Source organism: Sorex araneus, chromosome 2, assembly GCF_027595985.1.
Source record: "Sorex araneus isolate mSorAra2 chromosome 2, mSorAra2.pri, whole genome shotgun sequence".
NCBI lineage: Eukaryota > Metazoa > Chordata > Mammalia > Eulipotyphla > Soricidae > Sorex > Sorex araneus.
Genome location: NC_073303.1, coordinates 137874082 through 137890415, shown reverse-complemented (window position 1 = coordinate 137890415; position 16334 = coordinate 137874082). Strand labels below are relative to the sequence as shown.

The 16334-nt window shown below is 37.5% G+C and overlaps 1 protein-coding gene across 3 annotated transcripts in view; it reads right to left on the bottom strand.

Moving 5' to 3' along the window:
- GOLGB1 (golgin B1) overlaps positions 1-16334 on the bottom strand; it is a 71870-nt gene that overhangs the window by 12650 nt on the left and 42886 nt on the right. For all 3 annotated transcript variants that reach the window (XM_055126063.1, XM_055126064.1, XM_055126065.1), the window contains 3 exons: positions 10120-15278; positions 7376-9287; positions 1855-2033 (listed from right to left, as the gene is read on the bottom strand). In XM_055126063.1, the coding sequence (XP_054982038.1) occupies positions 1855-2033; positions 7376-9287; positions 10120-15278 (7250 nt within the window). The remainder of the gene's footprint in view (positions 1-1854; positions 2034-7375; positions 9288-10119; positions 15279-16334) is intronic.

Here is a 16334-nt window from a genome sequence, read left to right as displayed (position 1 = left end):
AATAAATAAGTTATATTTTATCAAAATTTAAGACTTTGTCAGGAAAAATAAATAGAAAAGCTACAAATGGGAGAAAATATTTGAAACCACAGAGACAAAAATCTTATAGTTATACAGCAGTTTTCAACTTTTTCCCATCTCCAACTGGAAAAAACAGAAGAAATATTTTGTGTATGCTAAAGAAAAAATAAAAGTCATTATCTATAATAGTAATACTTATACAGCAGGCCAGGGAGATGGCACTAAGGGCTTTGCATGTGTGGTCCCAAGATTCAATTCTGGCACTAAGAATGATTCCTGAGACTAAGACACAAGTTGGCTCCAAAGCACTGCACTGCCAGGTATTGCCACAAAACAAACTAAAAGATTATTTATGGATCAGTGTTTATATATGAATATTTATAATAGTGTAGCTACATGGATCCTGATAGTCATCTGTAATGTAGTTTTAGAGTTTCTTAAAAATTTAACATATGGGGGCTGGAGCCATAGCACAGCATGTAGGGTGTTTGCCTTGCACACGGCCGACCTGGGTTCAGTTTCCAGCATCCCATATGGTCCCCCGAGCACTGCCAGGAATAATTCCTGAGTGCATGAGCCAGGAGTAATCCCTGTGCATTGCTGGTATGGCCCAAAAAGAACCTCCCCCCTAAAAAATTTAACATATATTTTTACCATATAGTGTAGCACTGGTACTCCAGGGCAATTATATCAGAGAAATAAAAAAATTCATTGTCAACATAAAAATCTAGACAGAAATGATCATGTGGGCCAGAGAAATAGTACAGCAGGTAAAATGCCTGCCTTGCACACAACAGACCCAAGTTCAATCCCAGGCACCCTTGGGTTTCATCCCTGGCAATCATTTGGTCCCCTAAGTCTAGCAGGAGTGGCCCCTAAGCATAGAGCCAGGAGTAAGCCTTGAAGCTGGGAGTGTCCCACCCTGTCTCCCCAAAAGAAAATGGTCACAGAGCCTAACTTATAATATGTAAAAGTTAGGAAAAAATATGTATGACCATCATCAGGTAAGTTACATTAATGTCTTTGAATACTCTTTGTAAAAATAATTAACTACTGATACATAATAGTATACTATGTACTACTGATACATGGGCTGGAGGGACAGCACAGCGGGTAGAGCATTTGTCTTGCACATGACTGACCTGGGTTTGATTCCTCCGTCCCTCTCGGAGAGCCTGGCAAAATTCCGAGAGCAACCCGCCCACACAAAAGAGCCTGGCCAGCTACCCGTGCCATATTTGATGTGCCAAAAAAAGTAACAACTTTCACAATGGAGACATTACTGGTGCCCGTTTGAGCAAATCGATGGAAAGCAAGATGACAGTGCTACTACAGTGCTAACTATTGATACATACAACAGTGATGACGGAACTCAAGGAGATTCTGATGTATAAAAGAAAAAGCTCATTTCAAAATTATCTGTATGATTCTATAAATCACATTCAGGGGTTAGGATTCAGAGTGAGGGAAGAGAAGAAAATAATTATCGACCACTAGTGCAAAGGTCATTTTTACATTTAGGGAACAGCTTTATATCTTAGCCATAGTGGTCATTACTTGCATCCTACCCATGATAAAGTTGCATAACTATACATAAACATAGTAATACAAAATCAGTGAAACCTAAAGATCTTTGAGTCATAGCAATGACAGTCTCCTTGTTTCAATACTGCATTAAATTATGTAAGATATTACTATTGAAAGAAAATAGGTGAAATTTAGCTACACAGGAGTTCTCTAGCATTTTTAGCAATTTCCTATGAATCTACAATTCATAATAAATGTGTTAAAAGGGAATGAAAAGAAAGGCATCAAAAGCAGAGGTTGTCATACCTGAGCTGATGTAGCTCTTGCTGCCAGGAGAGGTTTTCCTGCCTGAGCTCTTCTTGTAAAATCTGAAATGTATTTATTTTATCTTGATACTCCTGAAGTTGAGTCTTCAGTGGACGCAAATCAGTGATCTCTTGGTTAACCTGTAAGTATTGCTGCTGCAGATTCTTCAATTCTTTCAGCTTTACGCAAAGAAAAAGAAAATGGATGATTCATCACATCTCATTCACCTACTTAATGTCATCAACATCACCCTACTAAATCCTACACTACAATAGCTTATCAGCACTTGACAGTTCACTGAAAAAAAAAAAAACTACTACAGCATGGATCTCAAAAATGGTGACATAACATGAAACTAAGCTGGTAGGGCCATCCCTCAGAGCTCCCCTAAAGGCATATGGCATAATCATTCCAGCAACTTCTACTATTGCCCACCTAAGGTCTTATTGCCCACCTTGTCTCTGTGTCTTAAGCTGACTGCAAATTTTCAACAACAATGGGAGACAATGGGGACTAAATGATTCTTCATGGGTGGAAACTCCCTAGAAGTGTAAAGATGGACTGGCTTTCTACTTAGCCATGTCTAGTTTGGCTTCTTTCTAACATAAGTAGCAATTTCAGCTTGGTTATAAAGAAGGCAGTAAGGTCAAGATCGAGTGGTTCTAAGTATAATGGCTCTGGAATCAGATATCCTGTCCACATAGATAATATGATCCTCTATGTGTCCCTAAAACCTTCTTAGCCTCAATTTCCCTGTCAAATACAGTAACTCTCATGATATTCTGAGAATTAAAAAAAAATTTTGAGAATTAAATGAGAAGAGTTAGGTAATGAACATAAAATTAGTGACAATGAAAAATATACTGATCATAGAATTAACTTTAACAAAACTGCCTATTATATTCCAGGTATATATTAAAACTCATTGTCCCAATACTCAATTTGAAAGTCTGGTAGTAAGAAATAATGTTAGAACATTTGAGCAGAGGTGGGGCCTTGAAATATACAACTCTTTTGGCCAATTCTCAATAAAGTCAACAGAGCTACAATGAAAGCACTTTTTTAAAAGCACAAAATACAAGAATAAGAAGAACAGGAGAGGAATCAGCAGCGACAAAATTTGGAAGCTGAAAAAGCAGATGTTTAAGTAGTAACTGACTTAATAGATATGGGAAAGCAAAATCTTAAGCTGGCATTTGCAAAAGCCAAGAGCCAATAAAACTTTGCAGAATTTTCAAAAATCTTGGGAATTAACAGCCCCAGGTACCTCTGGAAAAGATGGTAATGGGGGTAGAGAGGAGCTGGCAGCTGAAATAAGGAAGAGTAGATGAAAGCTGTTGAAGAAAACAACTGTATCCCTAGATATCATCCTAGCGCCTATACTTTTATTACACTGACTGATAACCAGAGTTTTATGCCCTGAGGAAGGTAAAAGACGAAGACTTTGGGCTACTGGACACAGGCAAGGCTGAAGATACTGTTCTGATATAAAAGTGATCAAGTAATAGTGAGTTTTTTGTTGAAAAATTGAATGTAATCAAAGTAAAAAGAAAGTAAAGTGAAATTTATCAGCTATACAGGCGGGGTGGGGGCTGAGGGAGTTGGGGGAAGGTTTACTGTAGTTCTTGATGGTGGAATATGTGCAATGGGGAAGGGATGGGTGTTTGAGCATTGTATAACTGAGACTTAAGCCTGAAAGCTTTGTAACTTTCCACATAGTGATTCAATAAAATAAATAACTAAATGGAAAAAAAAAAGTGATCAAGTGAATGTATGCCTTCTGACTGCTTGAAGCACATTTCCCCAACTCCATTTGAAGATGCTAGCACAAAGGCTTTTGAAATTCCATGCAGGAAATGAGAAGTCTTCTTTAGAATTTGACAACCATTAAGGGCTTATGATACCAATATAAGATTTATCCACAAAATGTTTATCCAGGCCACCCTGCAGGCCACCCTGCAACTATGAGTTGGTATCTCTCACAAAAATTTTAGGACTTACGCTCAGAGATGAAGAATAAAACAAAGATTAACAGATTAACCTTCCCCCGAAGATTAATATTTCATTAACCTAATATTTTATTGCTAATATTAAAACAGCAATTAAAAGAAATAAGGTAAAAAAAACCTTGGAAGAGATAAGCAGAGCAAAAAAATACTATATTCAAATATTTGAGAGAATATTAGAAAATGAAATTTATTATAACACATAATAATAAAGAATAAGTATGATCATCAATGACTGATGTTTTTAATTACCACTCTACTAAATATCAAGTGAAATATAATATCACATATGAAAGCACTTTTATTGAGAACATTAAAAATAGCAATGGAGGTTATCAACATACATAGACACAAACATGCACATATGCATGAACCCATACACAGATGCATGTGTAACACACCTACACACATGTATCTAAATGGGCAAAATGAATGCTAGGGAGGTACAAAGAGAAGAAAATAGACATTCATGTGATCCTGAAATTTAACAGAAGACATAAACTCTGGGGTTAACATGATAAAAATGGAAACAATTAAGAGAACATTTTGGCAGAAAATTATAATGAGTATGAAGTAACAGATAAGATTACTGCATAATAAGATGGTCTGACTAGACTGAAGAGTAGGATATCAGTCAAAGAGAAAGCTGTGAAGAAAGACAAGGACAAATGACTGAAGAAGGCTAACTGAAAAGCGAAGAATCTGAGCACCAAACAGAGTACACAAACACTGAATTATATCCAGAATCCCACGTGGGCCCTGCTGAGGGAATTCACAGAAGAAACTAATGACCATCTCAAGCATTCACCGGTGTGGGACAAGGAACTGTGGTTAATTTGACATCTAAGGGTGAAGACCCCAGGGACAGGGGAGGGGAGCAGAGAGAAGTGAAAACACATCTCTGCCTGGAAAAAAAAAGGGGGAGGGTGAGCCAAACATCTGTGCCCTCAGATTTAAAACTCTACTCTTAAAAAACCTGAGTTGGAGGCAATACCTAACATAAGCAAGATATTCCCCACTGTCAGCAGCCAAATAGGCTGAAAATTCCGAACTTTTTCAGAGCAACCCAAAAGCAAATTCTACGATCCCAAGTCCAGGGCAGAGCTGCAATGGACTAAGAGACATTTGCTTCCACCAGGCAAAATAAATCCAGGCCCTACAACCCATATTTAACCAATTACAGGTACTATTAAGTACCCCAGTTGTTCCCCAAACTTGTGGGTAGCAACACCAAAGTCAGTGTCAGACGCCAGCACTGTGAACTCTGGAATGTAGAATTGCCTGCTGACAGTAATCAGAGACCTGGAAGCAGTCAGCTTACAACTATAAATTCGCAACAGCAGCACCTTAACATAAATCCCCAGCAGATATTCAAGTTTGCACAATCCCAGAGGCACAGATACTGACTAAAATCCAAGAGCGTAAGTACTTGATCAAAGTTCAGGATAGCTTGTATTTGGATCTCTACCACTTACCCTCACATAAAGCTAGGCATAAGGAAAAAATAGAGAAATTCAGTCACATAAGAAGATAGGGACAAAAGCTCAGACAGGTTTTCAAATACACCAGACTGTTCTAAATTTCTACCTCCAATGAAGACTTCAGAGCAGCAATGCTATTTATGGTCAATAAATGAAGAAACCAATGGAAGAGACCCTCAATAAGTTTGAGACAGTATGAAGGAAAGTATATAAAGCTTCAGACAGAAATGAACACACAAAAGAATATAGCAGCTGGGTTAAAAAACAACAACAACAACAACAACAAAAAAACATAATGGTGAGTCTCACAGCAGAATAGAAGTTAAAACTAATCAGTGACTTCAAAGATAAGAAGAAAATCCAACAAAGAGAGCCAAAAAGATTTTTTTAATGAATAAAACAAAGATTACTGAGATATTATTATGAGGAAGAACATTCACACCATAGGAGTTCCAGACGAAAAAAAGGAAATTTTGGTGAAAAATCTGATAACTAAGAATTTCTGAAAAAAATTTTTTTCATTTGAATCCCATTCAGCAGTGCTCAGAACTTACTCCCAGCTCTGCACACAGGAATCACTCCTGGTGGGGTTCAGAAGATCATAGTGGATTACAGGGATTGAGCCTGAGTTGACAGTGTTCAAGGTAAGCACTGAACCCACGGTACTACTGCTCTGGCCCCAATTTCTATCACTTATGAGAAGGAAGACACATACTCTGATTCAGGAATTTCAAAGAGTTTCAAATAAAATAAACCCACAACAGAAAGAGCTAGACCCCTAAAAGCAGCCAGAGAAAAGATTTACAAACACAGGAATCTAATAATATGCTCAATTAAATTTTTCAAATGAAACTCTACAGGCTGAAAGAGAATGGATATATCCAAAGTCTTAAATGAAAACAATCTCCAAACAAGATAGTAATGACATATAGTATTATCTCCTGACAACTTGGCTTAGCTAAAGTAAATCCAGTTTTCACTTATGAATTTTGTTAACCTAGACATTAAAAAACAAAAAAACTGATAAAACTACTGAACCCTACTAAAAGCAAGACAATTACTATATTAGCCTTCCTTAGCTTTCTCTCTGATGAATGAAAGAAAAGAAAGTAAACGATAGACTAAAACTTTACCAATTATTTACACTAACCTTCCTACAAAGTGGGGTTGCATTAAACATCAGTATGAGAAACCTGAATTCCTTCTACCCCTAATGACCTGTATTATTGAATTATCATTATAAGTGGTGGTGAGAGATCATAATAACTTTCTTTCAATTTAGCTATGAAAAAATCTGAACATATTTACACATACTTATGTTATAAAATATTTATCTTTTTATTTTTTGGTGGGGAGGGATGATGGTTCTCAGGAACCCTATGTGGTACCAGAGACCAAACCAGGGTCAGTTTCACTTAAGGAAAACACCTTAACCCTGTACTTTCTCTCTCTCTAGCCCATCTCTTAGTCTTTATTTGAAAGAGCTGGGGGTTGGTGGGGGGATGAGCGGGTGACTCCAAAGTGGTGCTCACTGGGCCCATAGGCAATTCTCAGCTAATTGGGTCAGTGACTCAATCAAGGGCCTAAGGGTACAGTGTTGCTCAGGTTCTGCAGTACCAGGGATTACCAATGCACCCAGGCATTGCTTCAGAGGCCCTTAGGGTGCTCAAGGGACCTCCAGGGATACTCCAGCAATGTTTAGGGGACCATGTGGTGCCAAGGATCGAAACCAAGGTCAGATGCATGACAGACATGCAGTCTAATTTCTGTACTATTTCTTGGCCTCTCCTTCCATTACTCATTTTAATAAAGAAAAGAAAAAGGAGAAATTTGCATAAAGGAAACTTGTAATGGCAGACACAAAATAATTTAAATAAATAGTGTATGTGTTCCTCTAAGATCAAACAGAACCTGTCAATTACATAACAGTGCACAGGTGATGCGTATAAGAATTTATCTTTTTCTACAGAACTAAAAATCAATTTTAAATTTCCCAAACTCTCAAAGGCAGATCAGAGAGAAATAGACACTCACTAGTCGGTCTCTGTCATTTTGGAGAGATGACATAGCTTTTTTTAAACTCTGTACTTCAGCTGGGCTTGTTGTAGGTTCAGCTGCAGATCTCTGCTTTTCATCCTTAGACTTCCGGAATTTCTCCAGTTCATTCAACAGGTGGTCCCTCTCATTCTGTAGACTGGCCATAGCCTTGGAGAAGGACTGCAGTTGGTTGTAAGAATCTTCTAGTTGTGAGGACAAGTGAAGTAGTTGCTCATCTTTGGACAGAAGCTGTTGGTTGAGTTTCTCAAGATGAGGGAAGGTGCTGTCCTCTGTGGCATGCATTGGAAAGGCCGCCTTAGAAACAAGAACATCTCTTTCTCTGTTTAAGGAGCCCCGCTCTTCTCTCAGCTGTGCCAACTCCTTTAAACTGGCATCATATTTCTTTTTCAGTTCATCAAGCTCCTCTTTAGCATTATCCCTACTATTTTGCAGGGAATTCATAGAATTTCCAAAAGACTGGATTTGTGCTGTAAGATCTTTATTTTCTTTGGTGACCATGAGTAGCTTCTGTTCCATTTCCATCAGATCTCTTGCTAGCTCTGCCACTCTCTCTTCTGCTGTTTCAGTTTCATTTCTCATTATCCCTGCATCGTGATGAAGATGCTTTAATTCCTTCTTCAGTTTTTCTTCAATTTCACCTACCTTCTTGGCAGCTTCCTTCTGAACTCGAACCAATTCCTCTTCCAATTCTGCAGTTCTCTTCTGAGAGGAGTAAAGCGTAGAACTTAACTTTTGAACTTCTTCTTCTTTTGTGTTTAACTGGGCCTGAAGTATTGCTAAAGCACCTTCTTCTTGCAAGGCTGTCACTTGTCTTTTTAGTTGGGATATAGATAATTGCAAGTTATTGATCTCTTTAGATAAACCTTGTTTTTCCTCCTGGAGGGCACGAGAGGATGCCAGCAGGTCCTCCTTTGCTTCTTCAGATTCCTTTAGCTTTTCTTCTATTTTAGCATATTCGCTTTTCAGCTCCTTATTCTGCTGAAGTTGAGCTTCAAGGAGTTGTTTTTGCTGACAGTCCTTTCTTACTATCACTTGGTTTAGGTCTTCTCTATACTGGATTAATTCTGCATCTAGCTTGGCATTCTCAGAATTGAGGTCATCCATATGACTTCTCAAACATCTAATTTCTTCCTTAAGTTTATTATTTTCAGTAGCAGCATCCTGGATGAGCCCGTCTTTTTCTACAATTACTGAGAGATGCCGTTCTTCCAGCTTTTGGTAGTCACCAACAATGCGGTCTCGGTCATCCTGGAGAGAAGACATGGACTTAACAAAGGAATTCAACTGAGCCTTCTGTTGCATGTTTTCATTTTTTATGGCTTTCAATGCTTCTATAAGCTGATTTGTTTTGTGAACAGTTTTTTCATTATCTTCATCTACGACACTATTCCCTTCCTCATGGGATAGAAGATTTGCCAACTCTTTAATTTCTTTATCATGCTGTTGATTTACTTCAGCAATAGCTACTTGGATTGCCTGTTCCTTCGCGGAAAGCAGGTTTATAATCTTCTGCTCTTTCAAGTTAATTTCTTCATGCAGCTTACTGGTTAGTTCTCTGGAGGCCTGAAGATCAGTCTCCAGCTTTTCATAACTAAATTTACAATTTTGAATATCAGCCTCTTGTTGCTTTATGATTCCTTTCAAATTTTCTTTATCTTCCTTGCATTTTTCTAAAGAGTTATTTAAATCAGTTGAGTGGTCGCTGAGAATCTTAAATTCTGATTCCCACTTAGCTAGTTCATTCTGAGATTTGTGATATAACTGCTGTATTTCCTCTAGCTGGGAGGAAAGTTCTTTGTTTTCTTCCTGTAGGGTATCACAGACCCTCTGCTGCAGCTGGACCTCTGTCTGGGCCTTGGACTCCCAAGTCTGCTCATCATGTTCAAGTCTGGGGAAAAAAACAAAGTCATTGAAAGGAGGTCATTAACTAAAGATCTCAAGGATAAAGTATTTAATACCTATAGTAACAACATGTATTCAGACGTACAAAATATATAAATATGAATATAATTCAAAGTGGTCAACATTTTTTCAATGAAGTCTTAGGAGTGCTACTAAATGCTCTACTTTAATGCATATTTCATTTAAATATTTATACATTTAAATAGTAAACTCCAAAGAACACTGCTTATTCTTGTGACACAACTATGGGCAATGCTTTCTTTAATTTTGCTTTACTTTGTTCCAGATAAGTTAATGTTATGTTCCTTTAAGAAATAATCTTGGTTGAAGGACAGTGAAGTCAATAGTCTCAGAATATACAAATTCTACTACAAATAGACACCTATAAAATATGGGGAACAACGACAGTTTGTCATTTTTAAAAGTATTATAAAACTGGAACTTAAAGAACATTACTCTGTAGCAAGCAAATGTAGTTTGAATTGATGTGACATATGTAAGACAGAAAAGACAAGAACTATTTAGAAGTTAGAACGATAAATTGAAAAGCACCATGGACTATCAAAATGGAAATAAAAACAGATCTCTCTTCAGAAAGATAAAAAGAGAAGCAAACATGGATTTTTCATGTTAATACAACCTTCAGCAGAAAGTAATTAATTTTTTTAAATCACAAGAAAATACAAGTTTCAGGGAAATTTAGGCCAAATTAGTTCCACAGTATTAAATAAAAATAGTTTTATAGTGACTTTCCTTGTCTTCAATTACCTTGGAAGAATCCCCCCTCCTTTCCCTCCCCAAAGCTATTATTTCTTTACCTAGATATGTTGATCTTCAGTTCCTCCATATGGATGGACATCTGCTTAAGCTGATCCTTTAGAACACTACAATTCTCCTCTTTGAGTCTAATTTCTTCCTCTTTGGTTTGAATTGCATCACTAAACTTCCTCTCCCATTTCTTGGCTTCATCTATCACTCTATCCCGATCATCTTGGAGGGAAGACATGCTTTTAGTAAAAGCTGCAAGCTGAGCCACAGTATTATCCAGGTTTTCCTGAAGTTGCTTAACATCTTTATCTTTCTGGTTCAAAGTAATCTGAATCTCTCCATACGTCTCTTCCAGATGGACTTTTTCTCTGTGCAAAGCATCCAGTTTCTCTTGCATATTCTTCTTCTCTTTGAGGTGTTTTTCTTCTGCCTGTTCCAGTCTTCGCTCAAGATCTTCATCCTTTTGTTTAATCTGACTTTTAACTGAATCTTTAATTGACTGAAGTTCCTTTTTTAATTTGAGGTGATCTGCTAGGACCCTTGCTGCTTCACTCTGAGTGTCATCTAATAGTACTCTTGAACTAGCTAACTCAGTTTCTGTCTTCTTGCAGCATTCATTTGCCTGAGCCAGTTTTCCCTTCGTTATTTCCAAATCTTTCTGGGACTCACTTTGAACAAATTCTAGAGCCTTAACAGTTCTCTCCAGAGCACTGATTTTCTCTTGGTACCGGATACAATCCTTTTGCAGTTGCTTTACTTCATGTTGTTTCTCTTTTAACAACTCCTGAAGTTCCTCTGCATGGCCTTTACTGACAGGCTCATTCTGAGCACCTTGTATTTTCTCTAAATATTCTTTTCTAATTTCTGATTCCACCTGAGTTTTCTCCTTTACTAGCTGCTGTTTTTCTTCTTCCAATTCACTCACACACTTTTTTAGATTCAGCATTTCAGATTCTAGTTGCTCATTTTTTATTTGAGCATCTGTAACATCCTGGTAATAATTACCAATGCTACCATTAAGTTCTGCTAACTGATTCATAAGCCTCTCTTCTAAATCATCTTTCTCTTCTTCTGCTATCTCCTTTAGCTTGGTAACTCTGGCAAGTTCTTCCTGGGCTTGCTGATTTAACAGGTTTATTTGGATGACTTCTTCCTGAAGCATTTTCAGGTCACCCTCCTTTGCTGCTACCTGATTCAGTAAAGTGTTTCTCTCATTTTCTAAAGTCTGGCTAAATTCTTTTTCTTTCTGTATTTCCTCCTCTAATTCAGCTATTCTCTCTTTGAATTGGTCAATCTGCTGCAGGTAGTTATTAATTTCATGTGAGCTGATGTTCTCACTAATATTGGGCTTGGTACTGTTTTCTAGTGGAACAAAACCTAAAGTTTCAGGTCTTGTGCTCACACTCAGAGAGCCTTGCTCATCAGTCTCAATCAGGGCAGACTGTGTCTCTTCAATGATATCCATCTGATAATGTTTCTCTGTGGCCTCTAGATTAATAGATTTAGATACATTCATTTCTATCTGATGCTTTAAATCTTGGACCTCTTCACTTAGAGAGTCTTTCTCAGTTATTAAAGCCTTAAACTCCATAGAAAGGGCTTCATACTCCATTTTCACCCTTTCTAGTTCCTCCTTCATGCAAGAATTGGAAACTCGAAGTGATTCCATACAATCTTTAGAAGTCCCACCTCCTGCGCCCACTTCTGCTCTAAGCTGGTCATTTTCTTCTTCCAATTCTAGAATTTTCTGTTGTTTGGATTTAGCAAACTTTCTCATCTTTTCTTTCATTTCCTCCATTTCCTGTTCAGCTTCCTGCAACTGCTTTTCTGTGTCTTTCTTGCTTGCTTCTGTGTTTCTTAACTTAGCATATAATTCTTGCTTCTCCTGCCTCACATTTTCCACTACATGCTGGATCCTTTCTGCCTCGTTACTAACATTCTCATAGGACTGAAGAAGAATTTCATATTCTTTTTGTAATTCTTTGTGTTTCTCCTGCCATTCAGTGCTTTCTGCAATCTTAGAACATTTCAAAGATTCTACTTCCTTCACTAACTTTTCTTTGTCTTCGGTAAGACTCTCCAAAGCTAATTTCAGACTTTCACAAGAGCCACTGAGACTTTGATTTTCCACTAAAGATCTGTCCATTTCTGTAATGAGTTTGTCTCTTTCTTCCTGAAGAAGAGCTAAGGTTCCTAAGAACGTATCTTTTTCTTTATTTTGAGCAGTGACCTGGATTTCCGCATCTGCCAGAGACCTGGTCAGACTTTCAATGGTATCTCGAGCCAAAGACAACTCCTCTTGGAGATTTTTGTTTTCTTTCAGTGCTTCTTTTCTGGAAATAAGAGCAGCTTGTAGTTTTCTTTGTATCTGTTGGTTTGGTTTGCTTCCTTCTCCAACCTCATCTGTTTTTTGCTTCATTTCACAAAGTTCCACCTGTAACTGCTTAATCTTCTCATCATGCTCCTTAGCTTGCATTTCCAATTGGGTATGAAGAGCCTTAATTAAATCCTCTTGTTCTGTTATCTCTGACTGCATTTGAGTAAGAGCTGCTTTTTTCTCACTAAGTTGCTCAGAAAGGCATATAGCTTCTTTTTCCTTTTGGTCTATGAGCTTTTTCAGTTCATTGAGCTCAGGCTGTAATTCTCTTAAATGTGCTAATTCAGTAATTTCTAGTTGGCAGCTTTCCAATCTCTGCCTCAGGCTTTTAGCCTGAGCCTCAGCTTCATGGGCTGCTATCTTCATGCTCTGTATTTCTAAACATTGATTATTTAATTGATCTTGTAACTGAAATACCTCCTCTGATTTTTTTGTAAGTTCTTGAGTTGTAGAATTAAGTTTCAATTCCAGCTCTTCTTTTTTAGTCTCTAGTTCTTTGAGTTGTGTCTTAATTTGGGCAATAAGATTACTACCCTCCAGGGTATTTGCACCTCCTGGATGAGAAGGCCCATCTGGGCATAAACTGGACTCTGGCTGGGCAAGCTGCTGCTCTGAGGCTTTGAATAAAGGTTCTAACTCTTGAGTGGGAGATCCTGGCTCCTGTTGTTCAGTGTCTAAGGCTTTTCTGTCTGTAAACTCTTTTACTTGAATCTGGAGTTGGCTTAGCTGGCGTCCTATATTCTCATTTTCCTTGCTTTGCATATCAAACTGTTCTTGCAAGTGATTATAGTCATCTTTCTGTTGCTTTAGCTCCTCCTTAAGATGTTTCTCTTTCTCCTGTGCCTTTTTTAGAATCACTTTGCGAGAGACTAACACTTCCTGTAGCTTCTTTTGAAGCTGCTCCTTTTCTTTTTCAAGATTCATTATTTTACCTTCCAGTTCCGGTTGCCAGTGTTCTCCACTACCTGCCTCTATCAGACTGACTGAAGCTGTTTCTTTTACAGGTGTTGCTAAGCCTCCATCACCTGCATTCTCATTACCTGCAGTTAACTTTTGTATAACTACTTGGTTCTCAACAATTTCTGCCTGTAGCAAATCTATTTGGTTTGTCTTCTCTTGCAAGTTCTGACTCATCTGTTTGACCACAGCCTGTAACTGTTCCTCAGCTGCTAGCTTTTCTTCTAAATTCTTCCTTATGTGTTCTAGTTCTACTTCTTTTTCAGACAGAGTCTGTTGTAAAGAAATTTTTGTTTCTTGGCACTTAGGAGCCATACATTTTTCTGAGTCTTCTTTGTTTTCTTTATCTTCCTCCACCTCCCTTTTCTCAATCTCACTGATTGAAATCTCACTCCTAGGTTCATCTTTCACTTTGGCCAACTCCTCTTCTAATCTGCTAACTCTCTGTAGAAGTTCCTTCCTATTAATAAGAGCTGCATGGAGTTTTCTTTTTCTCTGCTCACTTTCTTTCTTTACAAGTTCTAATTCCTGCTGTAGTTCTTCTTTACTTATGATTAGCCCTTCTGAATTCAACTCCTCACTATTCTGTTTGTCAGGAAAAACTTCTTTATCTTCTGCTACCTGCTCTTTTTTGGCTTCTTCAGCTCTAGATAATAAATTGAGCTGTTCTTTTAGAGTCTTAATTTCAATCCCAAGAGAAAACTTCTCTTCATTAAGCTGAACCATTTTCTCAGTCATACTAAAGCTAATTTCTGTGACTTGTTGATTCTTCTCTTCAATGGTTTGTTGGAGAGTTTCCACATCTTTCTTCTTCTCTAGTAAGAGTTGATCCATCTTTACTATTTCCAATTCCTTCTGTGAAAGGGTCTGTGAAAGTTCTTCCACCTTATTTGAGATATCCTTAACATGTTCTTCTCTTTCAAGTACTTCGCTTTCCTTCTTTTGAAGCTGGCTCTGAAGGTCTGTAATTAGTGAACTCTGCTCAGTAAACTGAAGGTGCATATCATCTAGTTCATTCTGTAAAACTCCAATTTTTACATCCTTGGATTTGGCTTCTATGTTGAGACTGTGAATCTGTTCAGTAAGCAAGTTGTGATGAGCTGTTTGACTTTCATAGTCAAATCTTCTTTGACTTTCTGATTTTGCAAGGTTCACTTCCAGCTCTTGTACCTGAGCCCTTAGCTCTCCTATTACACTAAGTTCCTTCACTTGAGAAAGAAGCTGGTCTTTTTCTTCAGATAAAGCAGTAAATGCACTGTTGGCCTTTTCAGCATTATCCTTAAGCTCTCCAATCTGCTGGGACAGGCTGCTTATCTCCTTTACTTTCTCATCTAAGTTTTTCTCATAGATTTCTTCTGCCTTACTAAAGCTTGTCTCAAGTTCCAAAATTTGATTTTTTAGTCTTTCCAATTCATCCTGGTGACACTGACAAATACTTGGTAAATCTGAAGGAAGCTTATTAAATTCATCCTGCTCTGTTGATTTTAATTCCATTCCAGCATTAGTTAAAGGTATTTCTTCAGATGTTCTACTTTGGTGTTTAGTGCTTATCTGCTCTTCTTTTTCAGATTCTGGAAGACTGCTCTCAGCATATGGCATTGGGGTAAAATGATGCCTTGTATCTTCAAGCAATATTCCTTCACTCTCAGTCTGTTTCACCTCTTTCTGGTTAAGGACCTCAGGGTCACCCTCAGGTCTTTTGCTCTGGAGCTGCAATTTAAGAAATGCAATCTCTTCTTGAGCTTCTTTCATTTCCAACAATAAAACTGATAGTTCCTTATGTTTCTGAGAAAATGTGTTTTCAAATATATCTTGTCCACTTTCCACCATAGAAAAGCTTCCTTTGGCAAGCTTGCTAATATCAACCATGCTGATCTATTAAAAAAAAAAAGTTGTAATTATGTTACCAAAACTAGCCACTAAAAGGTGGTATTATTTTAGTATCTAAAACATTTCCGTCCAAACTCCTTCCTACCAAAAATTTCTAAGTACTTTTAAAATCAGCTTGAAAATCTAACTGAAGGTACACTGTCAATCTGTAGTGAGGCCAAGCTATATTCATAACATGTAAGGAAACCTAGAACTCATTTTCTTGATATTGATCACTTCAGAACCTATTTTTCTTCAGATTGAAACTCTTGTCTTTCAAAAATTGCTTAAATATAAAGAGGAAATCAGAAAATTAATGAAATTTTTGTTTCATGATATTTCCATACTAAGGAATTAAAGTGTAAGATCCTTTTTCCTAAACTATACATTGGTATAAAAAATATCACACAGGATAACCATAAACAACAGACAAGCAGATTACCCAACAAAGAGATTAAAAAATTACCGGGATCACATAATAAAAAGAAAATTCCATTTAATAAGTAGAGGGAAATGGTACAAATAACACAGTCACCAAGAGTAAAAGTTTTACAATCTAACTGCCTGAATTCACATTTATTTCAGCTATTTTATTAGCTATGAATGGAGCAGTAGCACAGCAGGTAGGGCGTTTGCCTTACACGTGACCAACCCCGTTCTATTCCTCCATCCCTCTCGGAGAGCTCGGCAAGCTACCTAGAGTATCCCGCCTGCACGGGAGAGCCTGGCAAGCTACCCGTGGCATATTGGATATGCCAAAAACAGTAACAACAAGTCTCATAATGGAGACGTTACTAGTGCCCGCTCGAGCAAATCAATGAACAACAGGAGGACAGTGCTACAGTGCTACATTTTATTAGCTAGAAATTGGTATTAGCTAGCTAATAAGTATTAGCCATTTTATTAGTTACTAAGAAAAACTTGATTGTATTAACATTATTATGTAAAGTTAATTCTCATTGTTCCTAACTTTTATTCACTTAAAGTATTTTGCTCTCTGTAGTGCTCATACTCAAATTTATACAAACTAAAACTAGTCACATATTAGCAGAGGGAAAGCTC